Genomic DNA, 27,566 nt, shown 5'->3' with positions numbered 1-27,566 from the left:
TCAGTCCAAATTACTATACCCAGCAAAACTATCAGTCATAATCAAGAAAGGAGAAAGAAACAAAAACATATTCAAAGGGAGGCTGGAAGAATGGCTCAGTAGATAAGAGCACTGGCTACTCTTCTAGGGGATAAGGGTGTAATTCTCAGTACTCACAAGGTGGTTCACAGTCTCCTGTAACTCCACTTCCAAGGGGACTGCTGTACTCTTCTGGCCTGTAAGGCCAGCAGTCACAAGTGTGGTGCACAGACATACATGCAGACAAAAGACATATAAAATTTTTAAAAATCAGACTTGGGACATTCATATCCAGTAAACTATCTTTATAGATGATACTAGAAGAGAATTATATTTGAATTGGAAAAAAATATTAAACCCACTGGAGAGAAGAAAAAGAATACTCTTAGAACAGTTAACCAAAAGAGGTCTAAGAAAACAAGACCAGAATAATAAAATATCAGGAATTAATAAACACTGTTAAGGAATAATTTATAATATATAATTTATAATAAGCAATAATACATCTTTTTGCTGACTCTAAGAAATATGCTTCACCATCATGAATGGTCACTGCCTTAGAATAAAAGTATGGTGAAGGTAATCTAAGCAAATGGATCTAGGAACAAAGCAGGCCTAGCTATTCTAATATCTGGCAAAATGACTTCAAATTAAAGTTAGTCAGAAGCGATGGGGGATGACACTTTATATATATTAAAGGAAAAATCCACCAAGAGGATATAATTCTAAACATTTACACACCAAACACAGGGGCACCCAGTTTCATAAAAGAAATAGCATTATATCTTAGATCACATACTGCCCCTAACACAATGATAGCGGGTGATTTCAATACTCGTCTCCCATCAAGAGAAGGTACCCAGACAAAAACTAAACACAGAAATTCTGGAGTTAAATGATCTCTCTCTCTCTCGTTTTGTTTTTGTTTTTCAAGACAGGGTTTCTTTGTTTAACAGCTCTGGCTGTCCTGAAACTTGCCTTGTAGGCCAGGCTGACCTCGATTTCACAGAGCTCCACCTGCCTCTGCCTCTAGAGAGCTGGGATTACAAGTGTGTTTTATTAAAAACATAATTTGAGGGCTGGAGAGATGGCTCAGCGGTTAAGAGCACTGACTGCTCTTCCAGAGGTCCTGAGTTCAATTCCCAGCAACCGCATGGTGGCTTATAACCATCTGTATTGAGATCTGGTGCCCTTTTTTGGCCTGCAGGCATATATGCAGACAGAACACTGTATACACAATAAATAAATAAATAAATAAATAAATAAATAAATAAATATTAAAAAATAAGAAAACATAATTTGATTTGGGATGACATTTTCCTTCTTGTAAATTTTTAAGGTATTGGAGGATCAATTCATGGAAGAGGAAGCAATGGAAGACTTGGGTGAGCTCCCAGAGTTCAGTGGCTCAGTGGCTCTGCCTCATCGCTAGAGAATGACCCACTGGGGCTCCAGGTCCGAAAATCAGTGTGATCTAGAAGCCTGGGAATATGTTACACTTCTGAATGTAGAATTTCCTCAAGTCCTTGGGCCAAAAAACCTTTTTGTTTGAAGTTGAAAGGTTGCTTTTCATACCTGTTGAATCCCTTGTACAACACTTCTGCATGCAATTCCATTTTTCTCCAGATATTGTATAATTGCATTCCTTGTCGATATGTTTTAATTTTCTTGCCAGAAAATGGGTAGATTGAAACGCAAGGTGTGAGAAAGCCTTAGCTTTACCTCATCCCTAAATCTTTAGCTTGCACATCAGGTCCTCCTTTTTGTTCCTTTGCCCAGATTGATATAAAGGTTCTTTTGAAGGTGATATCTTGGGTTTTCTCCTTGGGGTATCAAGTCTAGAAGTTCCAGTGCAAAGTGGGGTAACTATTTCCTCGGTGCTGGAGAAGGGGTGGGCGGAGTAGGAAGGGTCCATTGAATACACAAGGCAACGAGCGCATGCACTAAAAAACCTACAGAATGTTTCTTAAATGCCATGAAACTCTAGGTTGTGCCAGGGTTGTACTAGCAAAGAGGAAGCTAAATGAGTCACGAGTGACAACTGCCTCTTCGGCTTTACTGGCACGCAGAAAAACCGTTTTCCCTTTAGTTCGGCGCATCGGAGGCGGGGAGACTTTTACTCACCAATGAACGACGCTGTTATTCTCCCGCATGAACTGTCCAATAAGAGGCGCAGATAATCGAATGATTCCGCCCTTGCTGCCATCTTGGAGCCAGTGTAGCTGCGGGAGGGTAGTGGTTGCTTTTCCTTGGCGGCCATCCCTCCTGCCGATTGCAGGCTCCTAGGAGAGGACACCAGGATGCGTCACAAGCGGAGAATGGTGAGTGTCCCGAGCGCGTCTGGATTCGAGGGTGGCGGGTTTGTGACGCTACGACGACTTTGACCAGTAGACCAGCCTTCAATCCTGTCCCTTCCCTGGGAAGCGGCTTCATCCCAGTCCTCCCAAGGGGAGTCCGTACCTCCAACTTGAGCCTCTGCAGAAACTGCAGAGCTGGCAGGTTGGTGATGCTGAATCCAAACTATGCTGGGAACGATCGCGGGTGGTGAGCGCTGTTGCCCGGCTGTCTGCCCCTTGCAGTTCTGTTTGTCCTGCTTTAGTTTTCCTCTGTGATCACCTTGTGTTTTTCTTTTCGTACTGCCAGTTGAACCCTAGGCTTTATGCATGTTCGGCAAAGGTTCCTCGCTGTGTGGAGGGTTTTCTCCTCTGCTTCTCTTTCCTACCTCTCTTTCGATCGCTCCGTCTCTTTTTAATAATACTACAGGTCAAAATTGTCTTTCTTGATTATTTATAAGGCAAAAGGTGGGATTGTGAAAAAGCTTTCCTAGCCTTGTTGATTGTGGGAGAAAAAAAAGCCTGGGGGAAGGGGAGTTCATGTAACCGTAATTTTGTTTTGCTTTGGTGGGTTTCTCCAAACAGAAAGAATTGGGAGTGAAAGTTCGCCAATCAGAATTTAATTGGAATACAGTTGTTAGAAGAAAACTAATCTTCAGCTCTTTCCTTTTGCCTATAACACACATATGTGTGTGTATGTATACAACACACATATACATACATATGTATATGTGCATATATATGAAAAAATGACTGGATAGATAGATAGATGGAAGAAGGGATGGAGGGAGGGATAGGGATAGTTGTGAGATTTTCCAGAAAGGAAGAATTGAAATATACCAAGGACTGATTTTACAAAAAAAAAAAAAAAAAAACTAATTCCCATTGTTCGAAGCTCATGTATGTACAGCTTAATGGGGAGGGGGAGTGTGGAGGTGGTGTGGTCTAAGGTTGCTAGCTGCATTGTTTGGATAGTATACTGGTGTATACTGGTTAGGTTTTGTTTTTTTGTTTTTCTTTAGTCAGCTTGACACAAGTTAGGGGCTTCTGGGAAACGGGAACTTTCCTAATTGAAGGATTGCTGGCAAGCAAGTCTCATTATGTTGAAGAATGATTGATGTGAGAGGGCCCAGCTGACTGTGGGCGGGGCCACCTCTGCGCAGGTCTCCTGGGTTTTATAACAGAGCCTACCGAGCAAGCCTCAAGAAGCCAGCCAGTAAGCAGTATTTCTTTCATGGGCTATGCTTCAGTTCCTACCTCCAGTTACCTGCCCTACTTTGAGTTCCTGTCTTGGCTTCCGTGATCAGAACACGTAAGTCAAGTGAATCCTTTCCTTTCCTAGTTGTTCTTTCCGGTTGTGTTCTTTATCACAATAGAAAACAAACCAGGTTAGATAGGGATGTGTGCACGGCCCAAACCAGGTTAGATAGGGATGTGTGCACGGCCCAAACCAAGGTTAGATAGGGATGTGTGCACAGCCCAAACCAAGGTTAGATAGGGATGTGTGCACAGACCAAACCAGGTTAGATAGGGATGTGTGCATGGCCCAAACCAGGTTAGATAGGGATGTGTGCACAGTCCAAACCAGGTTAGATAGGGACGTGTTTGCAGCCCAAACCAGGTTAGGGATGTGTGCACAACCCAAACCAAGGAGAGCCCCAGGCTGTTAAGCTATTCCTTATACTGGCTCAACTTGTCAAAGACATTTCTCCCTGCAGTAGAGAAGGCAGAAAGTCAGTCATCTTGGATTGTCAAGCTGTGTAGAGCTGAGTTGGGCAGACGTCAACTGTGAAAAAGTCATCTCTTATTTTGTATCTAAAGGTACTACACTTCCTTGGAGAGTGCCAAAACCTCTTCTTGTTGATCCTGGGTCAAGTAGCTGTTTCCCCTGCTCCTGGTCACATGAGTTTCCTTAGGTTCCTTAGGGTATCTGATGTCATTGTTGAAAATGAGTATCAACCAGCCCTCTGAAGCTGTGACAATGTATCTCAGAAATTGACGGAAGGCTGAGATGAGACTCTGTGTGTTTATGTCCTGAAATGTTACAGTGCAGGAGGTAGTTTGAAGTGCCTGGTAGAATCCTTTCCCTCCAGGTTGCTAGCGATTTTTGTTGCCATGAGTTTTCCCAATTGAAGAAATCCCTTTGCTTTTCTCAGTAGCTCACTGTGGAAATACTGTGTAACCAATTCTGAATTCCTAATTGTCATGTGTTATGAAAGACCCTTATATGTGCTGTAACTCACTGTGTAAATCAGGCTGGCTTTGAACTCACTTATCTGTGCTCCTATAACCACATTTGTGTTTTTATATTTGGTGTGTGTGTGTGTGTGTAATACCCAGTATTTCTTTTTTTTTTTTTCATTTTTCTTTTTGTTGTTGTCATTGTTGTTTGGTTTTGTTTTGAGACAAGGTCTCACTATTTAGCTCTGGATGTCCTGGAACTCACTACATAGATCAGGCTGGCCTCAAACTCACAGAGATCTACCTGCCTCTGCCTCCTGAGTGCTGGGATTAAAGGCGTGTGCGACTTCACATGGCCCCCCACTAACTATTTTCTGAGGAGATCATGGATGGTTTCTAAAAGATGTACATCTTGGATTCTGGAGAACTCATGAGAGTGTCTCAGAAAGCCAAGAACTTTACTCAGTTTTTATTATTAGTGCCATTGGGCTATTTAATCATCTGTCTAAATGATTGAAGGTCATATACACAAAGTATTGTGTAACTGGCCAAATTTTACAAATAGATTCAAATATTTGTGATACAGCAGAAATATAGGAACATTTCTTAGTAACAGAATTCTTCCTGTCTTTCTGGCAGTGGTTAGCCAGCAAGTGAGACTTTATCTAAGTGGAAAAGCATAAGTCATATAAACTGAGCTTTTGAATAAAAATTGATCATGAAATCTTGCCTCATTCAGTAAAAAGATATAACATAAAATCCTTGTTCTTTGAGCCCATTTTTGTGGGAAATTGTTACTAGGTGCAGACAGGTACTTAAGAAAACGTTATTGTAACTGAATCAAGTATCAGTTTACCTAGGTTTACTGTAAGCATCAGGTGGGAAGGGGGCAGTAAAGCATTGTTGTAGGTCTCAGATATCGTCTGATGACCTTTATAGCTTTGGGTTGATGAAACAGGAGGGCCGTATGGTAAGCCATTTCCTTGGAGACATGGACCACTCAGGAATGTATTATTCACAGTATCGAGGTCAAGTTTGGAGTTCCCTTCTTTTTGGGCATTCCCTGATTCCTTTCTAAATTGAGGAGTCTTGGTAGATGACCATGATGTCTTGAACATAGGGAATCTCACACCATTTCCCTTGTCTTCTATAGAAAAGATCTAGGTGAAGAATAGTATTGTAGTTGAGGCTGCCATTTTGGGATCATCTCTCGGTGGACCCCGGTTTGTCTTGGATCTAAGTAGTATTACAATGAAATATGACACCTTTTATCTGGGTCAAACTTCTGCCAGTGATTACCAGTATACCTGAGACTTTGGGCATGTGGAGGAAATTTGGTACTACAGACAAGGAGTTTCCCATGGCAACCTGTAACAGGAAGGAGGAAATGGAGAATCATTAACAGTTTCCTCTGAAATGGGTGAATTCTACCAAAAGAGGGAAGATCAGAATGTAGATTCTGGGACATCCCCGTGTAGAATCTCTGCTTTGAATGTTGAACATCTTCAGGTGTTGTGCCGGTAGTAGATGTCATACCTCTTCTGTGTTATTTTCCTATCTCTTTGTGAGTTCCTCTATAATCTGACCTTTTGTGACTGTCGTTCTACTCATGCAGACAGTGGCTCCTGGAGCACATGGTTCTACAACAGACATTTTGTGAAAGGCACTGTCTCATGTACGGGATTATACTGCCTCATTTAGAGTTGGTAGAAAGGTTGTAGCCGTGGCTAGGAGTATAGGTTCGTAAGTCATTATAAGCATAGGGGTGTGGCTAGAGAGAGAAGACTCATTGGTTAAGATGGCTCAGTGGTTAAGAGGTCATCCTGGAGAGGACACAAGTTCTATTCCTACCACCTATAATTGTCTGTAACTCCAGATCCCACAGGATCAGATGACCTCTCTGGTCTCTGGATACTGCATTCATGTGCACATATTCACACATAGGCACAGACATAAACACAAAATTAAAAGTAAAACCTTAAAAAAAATAGGGTCCTGGCAGGCTGTCTACCTCTCTAGTAAATCAGTAAAATGCGGTCCTCCAAGAATGCTTGTTTCGCCGGGCGTGGTGGTGCACACCTTTAATTTAATCCCAGCACTCGGGAGGCAGAGGCAGGCGGATCTGTGTGAGTTTGAGGCCAGCCTGGTCTACAGAGTGAGTTCCAGGACAGCCAAATATACACAGAGAAATCCTGGAATGCTATTTCCTCAGGGTTTCAATAAGAAACCAGAGATTGAAAGTCCATAAACTGTTTATGTTTTACTGATTGACTGGTAGAGTTATGCTGTCTTATGGTACAGAAAAGTCAAGATATCTGAACCCCTGTCTAGTGGCAGATGTCCTAATGGCTCTTGATTCTTAGACCCTGCACACAGATCTTTTAAAGGTAAAAGAGGTCGGTAAGGGAAGGTAGAGGATCAAAGAATCCCCAGTCAGGGGCTTGTTTCCTTGAAGTTGGGGCTTAGGAGAGCAGTTTTGCCTTATGTGTTAGTTAAGGTTTCTAGTGCTGTGATGAAACACCATGATCAGAACCAACTTGGGGAGGAAAGAGTTAATTTGGCTTACATATCCTGAATCACAGTCCACTGAAGGCCAGGGCAGGAACTCAGACGTAGTGAGAACCCAGAGGCAGAATCTGATGCACAGGCCGTGAAGGACTACTACTTACTGGCTTGCTCTCATGGTTTGTTTCCTTATAGCACACAGGGTCACCAGCCCAGGAATGACACCATCCTTTCTTATGGAGACAATGAATCAATCAAAGGTCCCTCCTCTCAGGTGACTTCAGTTGACATAAAACTAACTAGCATACCTGGGGGAGGGGGCGGGCTGGTAGCCTGGTGTCTTCCAATCTTAGGGCCATTTTTTTTCTTCTTTACCTGCCAAAGATTTGATTTGGTCAGTTCTGTAATCCTTTGTAATTGTTAGAGTAATCTGCCCATGAAGATTTTTGATGTGTGTGTGTGTGTGTGTGTGTGTGTGTGTGTGAGAGAGAGAGAGAGAGAGAGAGAGAGAGATTGTCTCCAAATTGAGCATCAGAACTATTCAAGCCATGGCATGCTAGACATATGTGAGAACAGAAAAAGAGAAAATGAAAAAAAAAAAACCACTGGGGAAAAACTATTAAAATAAAAGTAGCAGCAGAATTTGGCTCTGATCCAGACAGCAGTAGCACTATTTGGAGGCAGGAGGATTTATTGTGTTATAAGGTTTCTCAGGTAAGGCATTACATTCACTTGGCTTGTTCCGAGTCTCATCTGTCCTTGGATAAAGAGGCAGCTGTTGTTCCCCTTTCCTCCTCATTTCGTGTCCTTTCTTTCCCGCTCAGTCGTCTGCTTTGCCTCTTTGAAGCCACAGCACAAGAGTACAAATGTTCTTGATGTTTAATTTCAGGAATAGATACTTTATCAGCTAGACAGATGTGAAACTAGGAAAAGCAAGGCTAGAGAGAGAATTTTTTTTTCTGACAGGGTCTCACTATATAACTTTGTCTGTCCCAGAACTCACTATATACTGTGTAGAACAGGCTGACCTCCACCTCACAGAAATGGCCTGCCTCTGCCTCTGCCTCTGCCTCTGCCTGCCCAGTGCTGGAATTAAAGGCCTGTACCACCACACCCAGTGTGAGAAAAACTCTTAAAATTCAATCAACTGTAGGGATAGGTCCTGCTCCAAAGAGCAGAAATGATTTCAGCAAATCCAGAAGACCCATGTTTTAATTTTGGGATAGAAAAATGTAGCAGAATCACTTCAGGTTAACAAATACATAATCAAAGGAGAAAAATGGAAAGGAGAGAGAGAGAGAGAGAGAGAGAGAGAAGGAACCATTTTCTTCACATACCAAGTGACTGTGGACTTAGGTTCTGTGGCTACACAGAGCAGAAACAATCCTACGGGGAGAAACGGGAATGTTTCTTTCTTCATGTTCAGACAGAGAAGGCTTTTGTTCATCTTTATTCCCTCTTCCTGTCCTCTCTATGCCAGGTGAAAGAACCACAGAGAACATCTGTCCTCAGCCACTGTGTTCTTTAGGACAGGGAGGTCTTAACTTGGTCAGGAGCTTAGCCTTTGAAGGCTGAGCCACCTGCCTCTTCAGCCCTTGAAGAATCTTTTTGACCAAATTGATTACTTTGATCCATCATTGCAGCCATAAACATCTGTATGAAAAATTGTTAGAAAGTATTGGGTAACTTTTAGTAGTGAGAGAGGTGAATTTTGTTTTTCTTTCCGATCAGATTTGCCAAATGTGTTACTGGAAGATGGGATCTGGACCTGGTGTTTCCAAGTTCTATTTTATTTTATTTTAGTTCAGTTTATGGGTCTGCCTGCCCAGTCTGTGTATGTTTACATAGTCTATGTATGTTACATCCATGAAGAAGCCAGCAGACGTTAGAAGAGGATTTTGGATCCCTTGGAAATGGAGTTATAGGTGTTTGTAAGTTGCCATGTGGGTGCTGAGAATTGGACCTGGAATACTGGAAGAGCAAACAGTACCCTTAACTGCTGAACCATGTCTCCAACCCCCATTACCAGCTCTTTGCCTGTGTTTAAACTAGTGGTTCTTAACCTTTCTAATGCTTTGCCGTGATGTGGGATTTCCCTCTGTATGCTGTGATTACCATTGATTAATAAAGAAACTGCTTAGGATGTATAGCAAGGTAAACTTAGGTAGGCTGGTAAAACTAAACTGAATGCTGGGAGAAAGAGGGTGGAGTCAAAGAGAAGCCGTGTAGCCCCATTGAAGACAGATGCTGGGAACATTACTCTATAAGCCACAGCCATATGACAATACACAGATTACTAGAAATGGATTGAATTAAGATATAAGTGTTAGCCAATAAGAAGCTAGAGCTAATGGGCCAAGCAGTGATTTAATTAATACAGTTTCTGTGTGCTTATTTCAGGGCTGAGCAGCTGGGAACCAACAAGTGGCTTCTTTACATCAGTGACCCTTTAATACAGTTCCTCATATTGTAGTGATGCCCAACCATAAAATTATTTTTTGTCGCTACTTCATATCTGTAATTTTCCTAATTATGAATTGTGATATAAATATCTGTGTTTTCCAATGGTTTTAGGCGACCCCTATGAAAAGGTTGCTCAACCCCAAAATGGTCATGGCCTACAGGTTGAGAACCACTGTTTAGACTATTGAAATAATAATCCTCACAGATTTGTACATGTAGCCAGGTCTGTAGAAGGAGCAGCGGGCTGCGTCCCGCCACCCGGCCACCTTTACACCCGAAATAATTTCACGGAAACTGTATTCTTTTAAATACTGCCTGGCTCATAGTTTCAGCCTCTTATTGGCTAGTTCTCACATCTTCCTTTAACCCATATTTAGTAATCTGTGTAGCACCACGAGGTGTGGCTTACCAGGAGAGATCTTAACCTGCGTCCATCTCAGAGAGGAGAAGCATGGAGACTCACTATGGCGAATGCCTGAAGCGTCTCCCCTCTCTTTCCCAGAATTCTGTTCTGTCTACTCCACCTACCTAATTTTCTGTCTCTTAAATGGCCAAGGCAGTTTTCTTTATTAATTAACCAATGAAAGTAACATAGACAGATAACTCTCCTCCATCACAGGTCTAGTAAAGCAATAGTACAGATCAAAAATAAACTCTGAAGAATGATAGTAGGCCACATGAGTGGTAATACTCAAGGTGTATATCATGTACAGATGATTATTTTGATAGGCTTCTATTTTGTAAGCTTTTGCTCACTGTGATTGTTCCTTCCCCTAATAGACCTAATTTTAATCCTGTGCAAGCCCCATTATGGTAAGCATAAAATAATAAATAGAGAAATCTCCCAAAAGATTCATTTTGTGGACATTATTTGCCTTTTTGTGCATGCACCCAAAATTAGTTCAGGGTAGATCCCATAGGCTCTGCCCATGGTTCCTGAAACATTGCACTATCTATTTGACTAGAAACATGGTAATAAGGGGGAGTGTTTTCATTGTATAAAGCAGGTATACATGTATCCTCCTGGTGAATGTAGGGGGTTCTAGGTTGCTAACTGGTTGATAGGTACCTTGTTTCCAGAGGGGTGATAGCATACCCCAAGTCAGTGCAGTCCCATTTTGCTTATACAGGTACTGTGCTAATAGTGTGCCTCTCTATTGTCCCACTGTTGACAGAGGTTTCTGTTTTGCCTGGTCCCACAGCCATCAGTCCCAAAGAAAAACACAGAGGTCTATATTAATTATAAACTGTTTGGCCTATTAGCTCAGGCTTTTTTATTAACTCTTATAACTTATATTAGCCCATAATTCTTGTGTATGTTAGCCACGTGGCTTGGTACCTTTATCAGTGAGGCGTTCTCATCTTGCTTCCTTCTGCATCTGGATAACGAGTGCAGACTGACTCTTTCCTCTTTCCAGAATTCTCCTGTTTTCTTCACCCCACCTATACTTCCTGCCTGGCTACTGGCCAATCCGTGTTTTATTAAAATACAAGTGACAAATCTTTACAAAGTATGAAACCACTGTCCCACAGCAGCCCCACTGCTCAGCTCACTGCTTTGACATCTGTGCTCTCCTTGTCCAAAATTTTAAGCTCATTTACACTTATTTTCTATGTCAAATTATTTCATTTTTCTTTAAATTTAACTTCTTTCCAGTTATCAGGCTCTGGACAGAATGAAGCCAAATTCTGGTTAAAACCCAAATAGCCTCTGTCCTGATTTCCCCTTGAAACCTCATGAGTCAGGCCTTGACAGTTCCCATTTCTTTTAGCAGTCTCATGCCTTAAGCTTCTGTCAGAATGGCCAGTTAATCTCTGCTTTCAGCACACTTACAGTATTTTTCAATATCTTTCATGACTCTAGGTCCTGTCAAGTTGGCAGTTAATTTTTAACATTTCTTCATGTGGATTCTTTCAGGAGCCTGTGACCTTTGAGGATGTGGCTGTGAACTTCACTCTAGGAGAGTGGGCTTTGTTGGATTCTAGTCAAAAGAAGCTCTACAGAGATGTGATGACAGAAACCTTTATGAACCTGATCTCCATAGGTAAAATATATATATGTGTATACACACACACACACACACACACACACACACACACACACACACACACACATATATATATATATGATTTCTTTACTCATACAATTAGAGAACAGCTGTTTCTTGCTCACCTGTATGGATACATGAATTGAAATATTGGAAGGGAACTTCATGGAAAATGTAGCATTCCAGGTCATATTGCACATAACAAAATGTAGAATTGAGTTAAGTTTTTGTATGACATTGAATTAAGTCATAATAATTTCTTTGGATTTGCTTTTTAGGTAAAACAAAGGAAAAAGAAAACATTGAAGACAACTATCAAAATCTCAGGAAAAATGTGAGGTAATATACACTCAAAGATAGAGGAATTTGTATCAAATAAAGTATTTGCAAGTGATAGGAACTCTGAAAAACAAGCAAATGATCCATTACATCTTGGTGCAATTGATTTGATCTCAAATTTTCTATGTAAGTGTATTGGATTGGAGCATTCAGAATTAGAAGATTCTAACTCTTTAGTGTATGAATATTGCCAAAATGTACAACATTAACCCATCTAAGACTTGTTTTTTATGATTCACTGTCCCCAAAATTGTCCTTCCTAAAGAAATTATTTGTGTATTTTATCAAGTACCTTTCAGCTTTGGGGATAAGGAATGCGAAGTAAGATGAGTTTCAGGTTTAGACTGAAACCTGTTATCGTAAATCACATACAGGATGTTCAGCTCTTCCAAAACCCATAATGTTTGATGCACATCATTTCTCATTAAAAATATTGAACTTTGCTAGCTGTGGTGTACACAGTATTTATGAAAAAGAAGCAGTAGTATTTAAGAAGACCTTTTTATGTTTGTATGCTATCTTCAGGGCCGCTACTGAGGGTTCAGTCCCTGTATATTTACAAATTCTTAGAGAAGCAGAATCAGCCGTGTCATATTCCCTTTCTCCCAGGGTCTTTGAATATGGCCCAGATGGCCTCGGCACTTGCTGTCCTCTGCTGCCTGCGGAATACTGTGCCAGTGGCCCAGCGTCCAGCCCCCAGCTAAGAGTGTGCTTGTGCTTTTCTCCTTTTTTGCAGAACTCAGGTGGTTGAGAGAAACTGTGACTACGGCGGTGGCAGTCAGTGTGGGGAAACCCAGCAGCAGATTTCAGAGCCTACTGCTCAAAGAGACACGCCTCCCGCCACGACGCTATTTGAAACCGGTGTGCTTGCCAGAGACAGTATTGTTCATTCTCCCTCACGTGTGCACCTCGGATGCGAAATTACAGAGAAACCATATGGGTCTCAGGAACAAGTGGAGAAAGCTTTTACACGTGAGAAATGTTGGAAAGATTTAACTTATTCTGAGTTCTTTCAGGCAAATCAAAGTCCTCCTAGAGAGACAGCCAGTCAAAATAAGCGATCTAGTGCAGTCTGTAGGAGTCTCAATTTCCATCCGTGTTGTGAGAGAATTCACACTGGAGATAAACTCCACGAATGGAAGCAAGTTGAGAGAGCCTTTTGGAGGTACAGTTATGGTCAGATATATGAAAGAGTCACCATTGGAGATAAACCATTTGTGTGCACGCAGTATGACGAAACCTTGGTTAATTCCAGTCACCTTATTAAACATGAACTAATTCACCCCGAAGAGAAATGTTACACATGTAAGCAGTGTGGGAAAGCATTCAGATATTCCTCGTCCCTCCAGAACCACGAAAGGATTCATAGTGGGGAAAGGCCGTATGTATGTAAGCAGTGTGGAAAAGCATTCATTCGTTCCTACGACCTTCTCATCCATGAAAGAATTCACAGTGGAGAAAAACCTTACACTTGTGAGCATTGTGGAAAAGCGTTCACCCACTACAGTGGCTGGTACAGTCATGAAAGGATTCACACCAGGGAGAAACCCTATGTTTGCACCCAGTGTGGGAAAGCGTTTTCATGTTCTACATCTTTTCGGAGGCATGAAAGAATTCACACCGGTGAGAAACCTTATATATGTAAGCACTGTGGAAAAGCCTTCACCCATTCCAGTGCTCGTTACATTCACGAGAGAATTCACACCGGAGAGAAACCCTATGTTTGCAAGCATTGTGGAAAAGCATTTCTTCGCGGGAGCCATCTTCACAACCATGAGAGAATTCACACTGGAGAGAAGCCCTATGTTTGCAAGCATTGTGGGAAAGCCTTCATCCAGCGTGATGCTTGTTATAATCATGAAAGAATTCACACTGGAGAGAAACCATATGTATGTCAGGAATGTGGGAAAGCCTTCAGGATTTCCACATCCCTTCGTGATCATGAAAGAATTCATACTGGAGAAAAACCTTATGTGTGTAATTATTGTGGGAAAGCATTTAGGGTTTCCACATGCCTTCACAAACATGAAAGAGCGCACATGGATAAGAAACCCAGTGGGTAGAGCCTAAATCCGTGTACATCATGTGGAATTGTCTTTGATCAACTTGCTGTTGTTGTGGGGTATGGAAAAAACAGTGTGGAGAGCCAGTGAGATGGCTCGGGGTAAAAGCACTTGCCGTCAAGCCTGATAGAGCTGGGTCCTCAGAACCCATGTGAACAGGGAGAACTGAGTCCCCAAGGCTTTCCCCTGACTTGCACCCATGTGCCATCATTTGCATGCACAATCTCCCACACATATAGAAATAAATGGGATATTTTAAAATGCTTTTTTTTTAAAAAAAAAAAAATTGGTTTGTTCAAGACAGGGTTTCTCTGTGAAGCCCTGTCTGTCCTGGACTTGCTCTGTAGAACTCAGAGATCCACCTGCCTCTACCTCCTGAGTACTGGGGTTAAAGTCCTGCACCACCACAACCTGGCTTTAAAATACACTTTCGCAGTATTTCCTTATTTTTTGGTCTTTTTGAGATGGGATTTCTCAGTGTAACAGACCTGGCTGTCTTGGAATTCTCTTTGTAGACCAGACTGGCCTCAGACTCAAAGAGATCCTCCTACTTTTGCCTCCCAAGAGCGGGGATTAAAACCATGTGCCACCACCCGGCTTTTATTCTTAATGACGTGTAGGTGTGTGGGTTTGTGCATGGGAGGGTTGGTCAGGTAGAGGCCAGAGGTGTTGGATTCCCCTGAAGCTGGAGCGACAGGTGGTTGTGAGCTTCCCAGTGTGAGTGCTGGAAATCCAGCAGCATCTGTACCCTGAAGTACTGTGCCGTCTTTCCAGCCCTCTAAGTGTAATAATTAAAAAAAAAAAAAGCTGGAAAGAGCTGTGATAGGAGACCGAAAATGTACAAATTTAGACACATCTGGAATGTGACCTGTTTTCATCAAATGTGCAAAGGCACTTATTTCCTTGAAAGTTTCATCTTATATAAACTACAGTTTATGACGATTATATTTTTGTAGGTGTATGTGCATGAGTGAACACATGCCGAGTGCACAGGTGTTAGTGCACAGCCTCTGGCGTCTGTCCTGCTCTTTCCACTGTGTAGGTCCTGGGGAGGAACTCAGGTTGTCCGAGTTCAAAGCAAGTACCTCAACCCGTGAACAGTCTTGCTGGCCCTGGTGCATCACTTTTACTCACTAGGGAAGTAGAGGTGAGGGAATTCCATCATCGAATACAGTGAATTTGAACACAACCTGGAAGAGTTAGGAACTCCTTCCAACCGAATGAAAAAAATTCAGCATTAAAAATATAAGCTGTGTGTTGTCTCAAATAAGGTGAAAGGAAATTTTCTTCTGTATGTTGTGAAAGTAAGGAACACTCTGAATAAATGTTTTCTTTTGAAAGTGTGATTTTGTGGAATTTGTGGAAAATGGTTTTGCCTGTCGTCTCTTTTGCTTGGAAAAACCAAGGCTATTGAAATACTGTGTTGAGCAACAATAGCAACAGTATGACCTACATGTACTGATGATGTCTTTTAGTTTGATAAATCAAGTTTTGTATTAAAATAAGGTCTCATTTTGTAGACCAGGTTGGCCTCTGCCTCACTGGAGATGATATTAAAGGTCTGTGCCACCAAGTCATGATCAGTTTGATTTTAATGGGCTTTTTTTTAAATCAAGTGAGGTAATACCCTTTTCCATTTCAATCTGAAGCTGTGTTTGAGTCATGAAATTCAAGTACATTTGTAACAGTCCAGTGGACTTAATTTATATGTAGTTTTTTTAATGTGGTTCGTTTGAAATTGAAAATAGGCTGCTTGTAAATTGTGTTTTCAATTATCCTTGTGTGACAAATTATGTTTTTCTTATTCACTGGCAATTTCTTAACATTTATATGAACACTTGGATTTTCTAATAATAAAGTTTCTTACATAGATATTTGTAATTTTTTACTTTAAAATATATATTTTCAATTAAGATGTGTTAGAAAATTGGCTTAGTGGGTAAAGTCATTTACCATAAAGCCTGAGGCTCTGGGTTCGATTCCTAGAACCCACACGACACCATGTGATACTCGTTTACTTGGAGAAATTCTCCTTGCAGCTCAGAGTTTACAATTGAACAGGGCAATCAGGAATTTGTAGAAAGGCCCAATAAATATAAAGAGTATGGGAAATACTATATTTTTCCCTAATGTTCTCCAGACTTGCTTTTATTAAAATATAATTACATGGGAAATAGCAAAAGATAAGGTCTTCTGAGTAAATTGGGAGCATGAGGACTTTGAGAGAGGGTTGAAGGGGAGGGGAAAGGCAGAGAGGGGAGCAGAGAAAAATGTAGAGCTCAATTTAAATATATATATATATATATATATATATATATATATATATATATATGTCACTATTCCTTCAATTTCCTCCTCCTACCCAAATTCTTTCCATATTATTCACTATTGTTATAGTACATACATACAAATGAATAAATGAATACAGTCTGCTGAGTCCCTTCAGTGTTACCTGCATATATTTGTGTCTAGGGCTAATCAATTGGTATTGGGTAAAAAACTAGGGGATTCATTCTTGGGGAGGCTAGTTCTCCCTCTTTCAGTAGTTGTTGATGTGGCATCCCTTAAGAGTTCCCCTCTCTATATTGGAAAGTCAAGTGTTGGAATTGTTTGGGTCTTTTTTTTTTACAATCGTGTTTCGTGTGTGTGGCTTCCCTATCCTATCTAGAGGGCTATCCTATCTAGAGGGCTCAATCTCACAGCTGACTTCCTAGTCTTTTGCCTCTTACAGTTTTTCTTCCCCCTTTTCAGCAAAGTTCTGAGCCTCAGGTGTGGGAGTTTTGTGGTAGATGTACCAATTGGATTGGCCATCCCATAGTAACTGACTAGTCATGCTTTTAGTACTGGACTCCTGGTGCTACAAAAACAAGCTACTTTGATGAGGGGTCAGATCTTATCTGCAGGCATAAGGATGAGCTTTGAGGGAGTGTTAGGAGTGCTCAGAGTTGGTTCTCTAGGCATGAGTAGCTGGCTTAGGTTTAGTAGGTAGGGTTTTCCTCTCAGTGCATGGGCCTTAAATCCAACGGGACAGTTGTTAACACTCAAGATAAAAGTGCCACTTTTTAATCATTGATATTCATAGCTTTACATTTGGGTATTGCTACCTAATGCTCCCCTTCCTTGGCAACTTGCACGGCACCTTCGGATACTCAGAGCCACAAGGATGAGGTCTCTGGGTCAGCTCCAGCTCTCTTACTCCAAGTTTTGTGTCCAAAATGTGTCACGTTCTCAGCGATAGGGGCTCACCTTTAAGTTCTGGGAAATAACACAAGGCAACAATAGCCTATGTTGTTTGGGGAGTCTCTTGCACTTCCCTAACCAACCTAAAAGGGCTGTTTTGGGTTTTGTTTTTTTTTTTCCTGTGATAATGAGGCTTTTGTTACTCTGTGGCTCTTGGAAGAAATAATATTGCCCCAAGTCATGTAACCTTTTTAAGTTTGTGTGTGTATATATTATAGATGTTTGTATCCTAGATAGATTTAGGTAAGTATAAAATGATTCCCTGTGTACTTTTTGAGCGTTCTTTTTTTTTTTTTTTTTTTTGGTTTTTTCGAGACAGGGTTTCTCTGTGGCTTTAGAGCCTGTCCTGGAACTAGCTCTTGTAGACCAGGCTGGTCTCGAACTTACAGAGATCCGCCTGCCTCTGCCTCCCGAGTGCTGGGATTAAAGGCGTGCGCCACCACCGCCCGGCCATTTTTGAGCGTTCTTATTTATCCCTCCCTGCTCTCTCCTGTTGCCCTTCCACTTTCCTCCCCAGTTAGAAGCCCCATGTGCTCCATACTACCTGTGTCCTGCCACTCCCCACTCCAGCCCTCTCACCTCTGCCCCCAGATTTCTTTATTTTCCTGGTGTCTGTCGTTACTTGCTATTCATGTCTGGATTTTCAGAACTAGAACCACAAAGAGAACATGTGTCGCTTATCTTCCTGGGTCTGAGTTACTTCATTTATTACAGTGTGTTTTGTTTCTACCCATTTGCCTGTAAACTTCATGGTGTCACTTGTGTTTACGTATGGCTTGGTTTCCATTGTGTACATGTGCTCATTTTCATTATCCATTCATCTGTTGATGGGAATTTAGGTTGTTTCCACTTCTTAGCTATTGTGAGCAGAGCAGCAATGAATATGGCGAAGCAATATCTATGGAGTAGGAGAGTGCGTCCTCTTGGCCAAAGGGTGGTATAGCTGAGTCATATGGTAGATTGATTTGTAGCTCTTTGAGAACTCTCCGCACAGATTTCTGGAGTGGCTTGATTTGAATTCCACCAAGAGTGAATAGGGTCCTCTCCATGCATCCCCTTCAGCCTTTGCTTTTTTATTTTGTCGACCTTAGCTGTTCTGATTGAGATAAAATAAAATCTAGTCATTTTATTTGCATTTCCCTAAGAAGAAGGGGTAACGGACAACCCTGTCCTGTTCCTAATTTCAATGGTGTTCAAGTTTTTCTCCACTTAAGATGATGTTAGCTGTACTTTCCCCATATGTAAGCTTTATTATGTTTATTATCCTTTGCTTGCAGAATGTAGGGAAATCAAACTGGAGTGAGTTGGAATCTTGTGGCTAGGTTTCATAGTGCCTTTCAAATATTTATGTTTTCACCCATACATTAGTTCTGCTTTCAGCCTTCGTCAGAGAAGCTACTGTTTGCACTGGGCAGTGGGTATCGCAGAGACTCATAACTGGTCAATGTGTTGAGAATAAATGTTTTAAGGTAGCTCATCCCTAAACGAATGACCTATACCACTTCCTCTGAGGCCTAGAACAAATTGTGGAAGAGGAAGCAGGAAGACTGTAAAGGTCAGAGGATGTGGAAGCATGTTGAATGGAGATGGCTATTTTCTGAGCACTACATGACTGTTGCGCTCATGAACTGAGAGCAGCTTCTGCTACTTGCATAAGCCTGGGCCTCTCAACATTCCATCACAGGTTCAGGGGAGTGTTATGAGGATCCACTCCTCTCTGAGCAAATGTAAGTAGTTAATGACTTTTGGAGGATGTTAAGGCATGTTCTTCAATGTTGTATCCACTAGTATGCTGCCCCGATCAAACAAATAATTCTCATCAGTTCTCAAGCAGGCAACCCTAACTAAATGGGAAACTTCAGGATGGAAAGTTCAGTTGGAGGAGGAAAGGGAGAATTGAAGACAATGGGGTTATATAATCAAAATACATTGTAAGTACATACGTGAATATGTATACATAGGAGGTACTGGCGACATGGACCAATAGTTTCCAGAGTATCTAAATTCACTTCCCAGTCAGGCAGTGTACAAATGTCTGTAACTCCAGTCCAAGGGGATCTTATGCTCTTTTCTTGACTCTGCATACACACAGAGGCACACAAGCATATGCATAAATCATACGTAAATTACATATTGTGAAAAAATGTATAATATCTTAATAAAGAGATGACTGGAGAGACGGCTCAGCAGTGAGGAGCACCTTTTTGCTTTTTCAGATGACTAGACTCAATTCCCAGTACCCACATGATGCTCACAACCATCTGTAACCATCCTAGGGGATCAGATGCCATCTTCTAGCCTCTTGGGTCACTAGTCATGCAAGTGGTGTACAGACATACATGCAGGCAAAACATCCCCACACATTTTTTTTTAAATTAAGGCTACTGTGATGGCTATTCCTGGTTGTCAACTTGACTACATCTGGAATTAATGAAAACTAGTTAAATAAACTAAAATTGGGCACATCTGAGGAATTTCTGTTTAATTAAATCATTTGTGGGAAGACCCGTCTCTAACCTGGGTCACACCTTTTGCTGGATACAAATATAAAAGTCATGGAATAAAAAGCCTTTCTTTGTCTGCTTGCTCTCACCCTTGCCAGCAAGTTCATTCCTTCTATGGCATTAGAACCCACTTCTTTGGGATTCTGCTATATACTGTAGACCTGCTGACTCATTCAGCCTTGTAGACTGGATTCTTGGACCTTCCTTTCATAGGCAGCCATTGTTGGACTAGCTGGACCACTTCCTGTTGGTCATTCTCATCTCCTTCCTATATATAGAGAGACATTCACTATAAGTTCTGTTACCCTAGAGAACACTGACTAATACAGCTACACAGTGAGACTTGGTCTCAAAGTAAGAGTCTTCCCGAGGGATTGCAATGTAGTCAGTGAGGTGTGCCAGTATTCAGTCTAGAAGCTCAGGGCCCACCCTACATCTTGTCCCTTTATCTCTTTCCCACTTTACCATGGTAGCCTGGTCAGTCTTGATTATGATCCAGGTTATATCAAAAGTTAACCTTTAATATTGTCAGACTCATTTTGCACTGTGGCTCTGAGAACCTACTGAGAAGCAATTGACATGCAGAACAGTGAAATGAGATTGAGAAACCTGGTCTGAATGCAAGCAGAATTTTTTTTTTTGCCAGTAGTGTTTAATTCTTAACTAGGTTTTTAGGCTATTCAGCCTTTGGTTCCTGTCCATCATACATTGACTTTAAAAAAACTCTGAGTAAACAATATTTAATATTCTCATAATTTAAGATGAAAATGCATAAATGCCTAACTAAAAGGAAAGTTTATGACCCCAAGAAATGACTCAGCTGTCAAGAATCCAGCAGAAGATTGGGCAGCTCACCAACACCCATAAAGCCTGCTCTCTTGGATCTGACATTCTCTCCTGACATCTAGAACTGTACATAGTGGTATAAACACAGACACACACACACACACACACACACACACACACACACACGTAGAAAGGAAGCGGCGGGCTGTGTCCTGCCACCCGGCTAGCTTTGCCCAAAATAATTACACAGAAACTGTATTCTTTTAAACACTGCCTGGCCCATTATCTGTAGCTTCTTATTGGTTAATTCTCACATCTTCCTTTAACCCATATTTAGTAATCCGTGTAGCACCACGAGGTGTGGCTTACCAAGAGAGATCTTAACCTGCGTCCATCTCGGAGAGGAGAATCATGGCGACTCACTATGGCGACTCCCTGAAGCGTCTCCCCAACTCTGCTTCCTTGTTCCCACAATTCTGTTCTGTCTACTCTGCCTACCTAATTTTCTGTCTCTTAAAGGGCCAAGGCAGTATCTTTATTAATAATGAAGTAACACATAGACACTCCTCCATCACACACACACATGTCTATAATTAAAATAACAAAGGAAGAAAACTAAGCAAAACCTAGTTTTCCACCTCAAAAGTAATTACATATAAAGGATATAATTTTTCTTTACAATTGTCCATTAAAATGTCAGTTATGTGTGTATGCACATTTGTGTACACCAGTTAAGACAGAGTGACAGGAACAATAACTGCATATAAGAAAGAGGTGATATCTGACAGTTGTGAGAACATTATTGAAGGGTTTAAATATACAAGGTGTTGCTGACCACATTGCTCATAACTGAAATTCCAGCACTTGAAATACTGAGGCAGGAGGAAGGCCGTTAGTTTGCTGCTGCCATCCTGGGCTAATCTTAGTCATGTTCTATTGCTATGAAGAGACACATGACCAATACAACTCTTACAAGAAAAGGCATATAACTGGAGGCTTGCTTACAGTTTCAGAATTTCATCATAACAAGAAGCATGGCAGCATGCAAGTAGTCATGGTGCTGGTTGTTGACAGAGCTTTCTGTCCTGCACAGTCCTGCAGACATTCAGTCCCAAAGAAACACAGAGGCCTACATTAATTCTAAACTGATTAACCTATTAGCTTAGGCTTTTTAATGAACTAATTCTTATATCTTATAGTAACCCATAATTCTTGTCTATGTTAGCCATGTGGCTTGGTACCTTTATCACTGAGGCATTCTCATCTTGCTTCCTCTGTGTCTGGGTGATGACCAGAGACTGAACCATTCCTCTTCCCAGATTTCTCCTGTTCTGGTCACCCCACCTATATTTCTTACCTGGATACTGGCCAATCAGCATTTTATTAAATCAGTACAACTGACAAACTTTTACAGGGTACAAGACCATTGTCCCACAGCACTCTCCCTCCTTCTTTTCAGAACAAGAACTCTAATCTTTGTTTAGTTTCTTTCCTGATCATTATCCATAACAACTTGTAACCAACACTTTAAACAAAGACAAACATCCATAATCTATTTTTTTGGGAATGTGGGTGTAGTTTTCTAGGCTACTTCCTGCTGACTGGGAGCACTGATAATCTTATGGGAACATGAAGAAATTTTAGGATTATAGTTAAGTCCTGACTGGAATATTCTGTGAGGCTTGATTATTCCAGCCAGCAGTCTTGAGGAAGTTCTGGATGTAGAACTCAGAGGAAATTCCAACATAGGTCCTCTGAAATGTTGGATCATCTGGGCCATCTGCTCCTATAGGAGATTCTTCAGGGGGTCTTCTTTGATCAAACCTAGTATTTCTTAATCCAGAATGAATCCACAGCCTCTCATTTCCTGTGGAAACAAAGCAAAACCTCTTCTCCAAAGTAACATATCTTTTGACTTAAATTTTGAAGTCAAAACATTTTTAAATATATATGTTGGATTAATCCAGTAGCATTTATAATCAAATGTCTTTTAGCAGCAGATGCTTTTTCCTCAGACATCAAACAATTCAAGACAATACAATAACATACAGTATCCAGATTCTCTTCCATTTTTATGTGGCTTTATTTTAAATTCTATTTATTTTCTTTTATTTTTAATTTTTTTCAAGACAAGGTTTCTCTGTGTATCTTTGGCTGTTGTGGATCTCACTCTGTAGACCAGGCTTTCCTTGAACTCACAGAGATCTGCCCATCTCTGCCTCCCAAGTTAAAGGTGTGTGCCACCACACCCAATTACACTCTCTCTCTTTTTTATAAAGGACTTTATCTTTTTTTCTCTCCAAAGCCTACATATATTTTTAAAGACATTGTAAACTGTTTAGAGTTTTTTTTCCATCTGAATCTGTCTTTACTGTATATCTCTTTTTTCTGACCACATGTGTCTTTATTCATTAATAGTAATCACAGCACACAGAGGGGACTCCCACATCTTGTATAAGTAGAAATGATCTAAGCCACAGGGAAACATTTCCTACTCTATTCTAGATGGTGAATGCATTATGACCAGGCAATTAAACACTTCTGCTTTGTTGGTTTCCCTGTCATGATCAATACTAACCTTGCATTCTTTCTGCCTTAAGTTGCTTTCTTAGGGGCAGTTTATTACAGTGACAGAAAGCGAATGAACACACACACAAGAAGAATGGTGAAATCACTGGAAATGCACTGTAGTGTTGAGTTCACTTCATTATTTCAAATATTCATTCTCTATTATTGCTGATACACATTTCCTATTCATCTTTCTTCAAGAACATGAACTCATTGATACTTAAGACAATTATTCTTTCATTTTTCAAGAGAGGAGTTCTCTATGTAGCCCTGGCTGTCCTGGAATTTGAGGTTAGCCTCAAACTCAGAGATGTGACTGTCTTTGCCAGTGCTGAGATGAAAAGCATGTGCCACCACCACCTGGCCAAGACAATTATTCTTATTTTTTAAAAGTTTTTTTTTCATTTTACATACCAACCCCAGTTCTTCCTCCCTCCCCTACTCCTAGCTCCACTTTCCCCCATACTATCCCACATCCACTCCTTAAAAGTACAAGGTCTCCCTTGGGGCATCACCAAAGTCTGGCATGCCAAGTTGAGGCAGGAAGCAAGCCCCTCCCCCTTGCATCAAGGCTGAACAAGGTATTCCACCATAGGGAATGGGCTCCAAAAACCAGTTCATGCACCCAAAATAAGTCCTGGTCCCACTGCCAAGGGCCCCACCAACAGATCAAGCCACACAACTGTCACCCACATTCAGAGGGTCTAGTTAAGTCCCATGCAGGCCCCTCAGCTGTCAGTCCAGAGTTTATGAGCTCCCACTAGCTTGGATCAGCTCTCTGTTTTTTGATCTTGACCGTCCCCTTTTCATGAACTTGACCCCCCTTGCTCATATGATCCCTCCTCCCCCTCTTCAACTGAGTTCTAGGAGCTCTGCCCAGTGTTTGACTGTTGATCTGCTTCCATCAGTTACTGGATGTAGGTTCTATGATGACAGTTAGGGTAGTCATTAATCTGATTACAGGGGCAGGCCAGTTCAGGCACTTTCTCCACTATTGCTAGGAGTCTTAGCTGGGGTTATCCTTGTGGATTCCTGGAATTTCCTCAGCACCAGGTTTCTCCCTATCCCCATAATGGCTCCCTCTATCAAAACATCTCTTTCGTTGCTCTCCGTCTATGTCTCTCCCTTACCTTGGACATCTTGATTCTTTATGTTTCCATCCTTACCCCTCCCTTCTTTCCCTCCTCCCAATTTACCCAGGAGATCTTAACTATTTCCTCTTCCTGGGGACCTCCATGAATGTCCCTCACAGGGTCCTCACTTTTATCTTGCTTCTTTGGGGTTGTGAATTGTAGCTTAGTTATCCTTTGTTTTGTGTCTAATATCTATACTGTGTTTGTCCTTCTGAGTCTGGGTTACCTTACTCAGGATGATTTTTCTAGTTCCACCAATTTGTGTACAAATTTCATGATGTCATTTTTTTACCTCTAAGTAATACTCCATTTTATGTAAATGTACCACATATTCTATATCCATTCTTTGGTTGAAGGGCATCTAGGTTGTTTCCAGGTTCTGGCTATTACGAATAATGCTGCTATAAACATAGTTGAGCAGTATCCCTGTGGTATCATTGTCTTTTGGGTGTATGCCCAAGTGTAGTTTTGCTGGGTCTTGAGGTAGGTTGATTACCAATTTTCTGATAAACCACCATACTGATTTTTAGAGTGGCTGTACAAGTTTGCACTCCCACAAGCAGTAGAGGAGCGTTTCTCTTATTCCACATCTTCTCCACCATAGCTGTCATCAGTGTTTTTGATCTTAGCCAATCTGTCAGATGTAAGGTGGTATCTCAGTGTTTTTTGATTTGCATTTCCCTGATGACTAAGGATGTTGAACAATTCCTTAAATGTCTTTCAGCCTTTTGAGATTCTTCTCTTGTGAATTCTGTTTATATCTGTACCCCATTTTTAAATTGGATGATTTGGTAGTTTGATTTCTAATTTCTTGAGTGCTTTATATATTTTTTAGATCAGCCCTCTGTGCTCTTGGATTCAATTTGCCAGTATTTTATTGAGTATTTTTCATCAATGTTCATGAGGGTGGTTGATCTGTAATATTCTTTCTTAGTTGTGTCATTGTCTGGTTTAGATGTCATGATAACTATAGTCTATAGAAATAGTTTGGCAGTGTTCCTTATGTTTCTATTGTGTGGAACAATCTAAGGAGTGTTAGCTTTTCTTTGAAATTTTGGTAAAATTGTGTGTTAAAAGCATCTGGCCCCGGGCTTTTCTTAAAAAAAAAATTATTTATTTATTTATTTATTTATTTATTTATTTATTTATTTATTTATTTTTATTGGTTGGGAGACTTTTGATGATTTCTTCTATTTCCATAGGGGATATACATCTGTTTAAATTGTTTGTCTGGTCTTGATTTAATTTTTGTATGTGGTACCTATCCAGAAAATTGTCAATTTCTTTTTCAATTTTGTGGAATACAGGTTTTTGAAGTATGACCTAATGATTCTCTGGATCTTCTCAGTGTCTGTTGTTATGACACCTTTTCATTTCTGATTTTGTTTATTTGGATATTCACTCTCTGCCTTTTGGATAGTTTGGATGTTTGTCTATCTTGTTGATTTTCTTGAAGAACCCAGTCTTTGTTTCATTGATTATTTGTATTGTTCTCTTTGTTTCTATTTTATTGAATTCGGCCCTCAATTTGAGGGTACTAAACTGAAAGCTATTAAATTTATGCAGAGGACATGGTGCAGACCCATATAGGTCCTGTATTTGCTGCTTCAGTTTCTGTGAGGTCATATGAGCCTTGCTTAGTTGACTCAGAGGGTTTTGTTCTCATGGATTTCTTCATCCTCTCTGGGTCTTATCCTGTTCTACAGGGTTCCCTGAGCTCTGAGGGGAGAGATTTGAATGGGAACATCTTATTTAGACTCTTTCCATGTAGTCTGGCTGTGGGTCTCCATCCTTGTTCCCATCTGCTGCAGGAAGAAGCTTTTCTGATAATGACTGAATTGGGAACTGATCTATGAGTATAGCAAAATACCACTACTATTGACCCTTTTTTTCCTTTTTAGACTAGTAGTATTTGATTTTACCTTAGCTCTTGGGCTATCTAGTCCCTTGTTCTTGGCTATCCAGTTTGGTTCCGTGGGTGTAAATGGGTTCTGTCTTGAGAGTGGGACTTAAGTCAAATCAGTCATAGACTACTTATTCCCACGAACTTTGTGTCATCATTGCCCTAGTATATTTTGCAGGCAGGACAGGTTGTAGATTATGGGGTTTGTGGCTGGGTTGGTGTGTATGTTTCTCTTCAAGTAGCATGCAGAGTACCTTCCCATACCAAAGACACTAGAAGATGGGGGTGAGGGTTCTATGTAGGCAACAGCTCAATTTCTCCACATTTTATGAGTTTTGTGGGTGTTGTTTTCAGCAATGGAATCTTGCTGTCAGTTTGTGGGGAGCAGTCTTTGTCTTTGCAAAACTCTGGAGATTTTCATATGATCCTTTTGGTCAACAACTCAACTGGATATGTCCCTGTACTAGAAGCTTCATTTGGTGACAAGAGAGATGCATGCCTGGTTCTTCAAATCCAGTTTTAAAGTCTGTGGCTGGTGGGGTCACAGCTGGCATAGTGTAATATGACTTTAGTCCCAGCACAGGAGAGAGGTAGGTAGAACTGAGTTAGATGCCAGCCTGGTCTATGCAGCCACTTCCAGAACAGTCAGCACTACATAACAGATACTGTCTAAAAGAATGGTGTGTGTGTGTGTGTGTGTTAAGAACTCACTGCACCTATAGTTTTCTGTACTAGATCCACACAAGATTGGGCCTGTGAACATTTCTCCATGGATAGGAGAAGGAATCATGAACCTGCACACATCCAGTAGGGAACTATTGGTAATTCATGGTTGTTGTAGAGGAACAGCCATCTTTGCAGTGGCTTAGGCTCAGACAATTTGCCCTTCAGTAGATGATCTCTAATCCATGTTTGAGCAAGATACTCAAATTAGACTTAGTGGGGCACACACAGAATATGGAACTAAGAAGGGGATTTGTTGAGGATCCCAGAAATAGAGGGACAGAGATGAAAAGGGAATGTGGAAAAAGGGACTAAAATTATATAGGTGAATAAAACTGTCAGAAAAAAATCAAGAGCAAGAAGGGGCTAGAGAGATGGTTTATCACTTAAAGATTTCTTGCTGGTCTTCAGAGAACATGAGTTTAGTTCCCAGCACCATCACAGCTGTTTGACAACATGCTATAACTCCCAACTTCAAGGATCTGATGATTGTGGCCTCCACAGGCACCCGTATGCAGGTGAGCTTAAACATATAAACACACAGCCAAGTGTACTGGTTCATGCTTTTAATCCCAGCCATTGGAAGTCAGAAGCCAGTGAATCTGTTTGATGTCAGACTGTTCTAAATAGCAAGAGCACAGCCACAGGTACAGTATGAGGCCCTTTCTCAAAAAACAAAAATATCCCCCAAACTCAACCAAACAAGCAAATAAATAAATAAGGGTAAAACACATATACAAAAATATAATTTGAGCCAGG

At 41.0% G+C, this 27,566-nt stretch overlaps 1 protein-coding gene across 2 annotated transcripts; it reads left to right on the top strand.

Moving 5' to 3' along the window:
• Nucleotides 1-2,219: 2,219 nt before the first annotated feature.
• LOC119806786 (zinc finger protein 709-like) lies at nucleotides 2,220-14,306 on the top strand. 2 transcript variants are annotated; one of them, XM_038318776.1, is made up of 4 exons: nucleotides 2,220-2,339; nucleotides 11,419-11,545; nucleotides 11,827-11,887; nucleotides 12,624-14,306. In XM_038318776.1, the coding sequence occupies exons 1-4, from the start codon at nucleotides 2,319-2,321 to the stop codon at nucleotides 13,948-13,950; spliced, it is 1,536 nt and encodes a 511-aa protein (XP_038174704.1). In that variant the 5' UTR covers nucleotides 2,220-2,318; the 3' UTR covers nucleotides 13,951-14,306. The 2 variants fall into 2 exon arrangements, with proteins under 2 accessions (XP_038174704.1, XP_038174705.1); XM_038318777.1 differs by lacking the exon at nucleotides 2,220-2,339 and adding an exon at nucleotides 2,377-2,517.
• Nucleotides 14,307-27,566: the final 13,260 nt, after the last annotated feature.

This window comes from Arvicola amphibius, chromosome 2, assembly GCF_903992535.2.
Source record: "Arvicola amphibius chromosome 2, mArvAmp1.2, whole genome shotgun sequence".
Classification (NCBI taxonomy): domain Eukaryota; kingdom Metazoa; phylum Chordata; class Mammalia; order Rodentia; family Cricetidae; genus Arvicola; species Arvicola amphibius.
Note: the sequence above shows the minus strand (reverse complement) of the source record. Positions and strands in the feature narration are given on the sequence as shown.

What these genes read in the sequence shown, in the direction of transcription:
- LOC119806786 (XM_038318776.1), top strand. Translation starts at nt 2,319, where the DNA reads ATGCGTCACAAGCGGAGAATG. An exon ending in TATGAACCTGATCTCCATAG is followed by an intron (nt 11,546 to 11,826) that starts GTAAAATATATA and finishes TTTGCTTTTTAG; the next exon opens with GTAAAACAAAGGAAAAAGAA. An exon ending in AATCTCAGGAAAAATGTGAG is followed by an intron (nt 11,888 to 12,623) that starts GTAATATACACT and finishes CCTTTTTTGCAG; the next exon opens with AACTCAGGTGGTTGAGAGAA.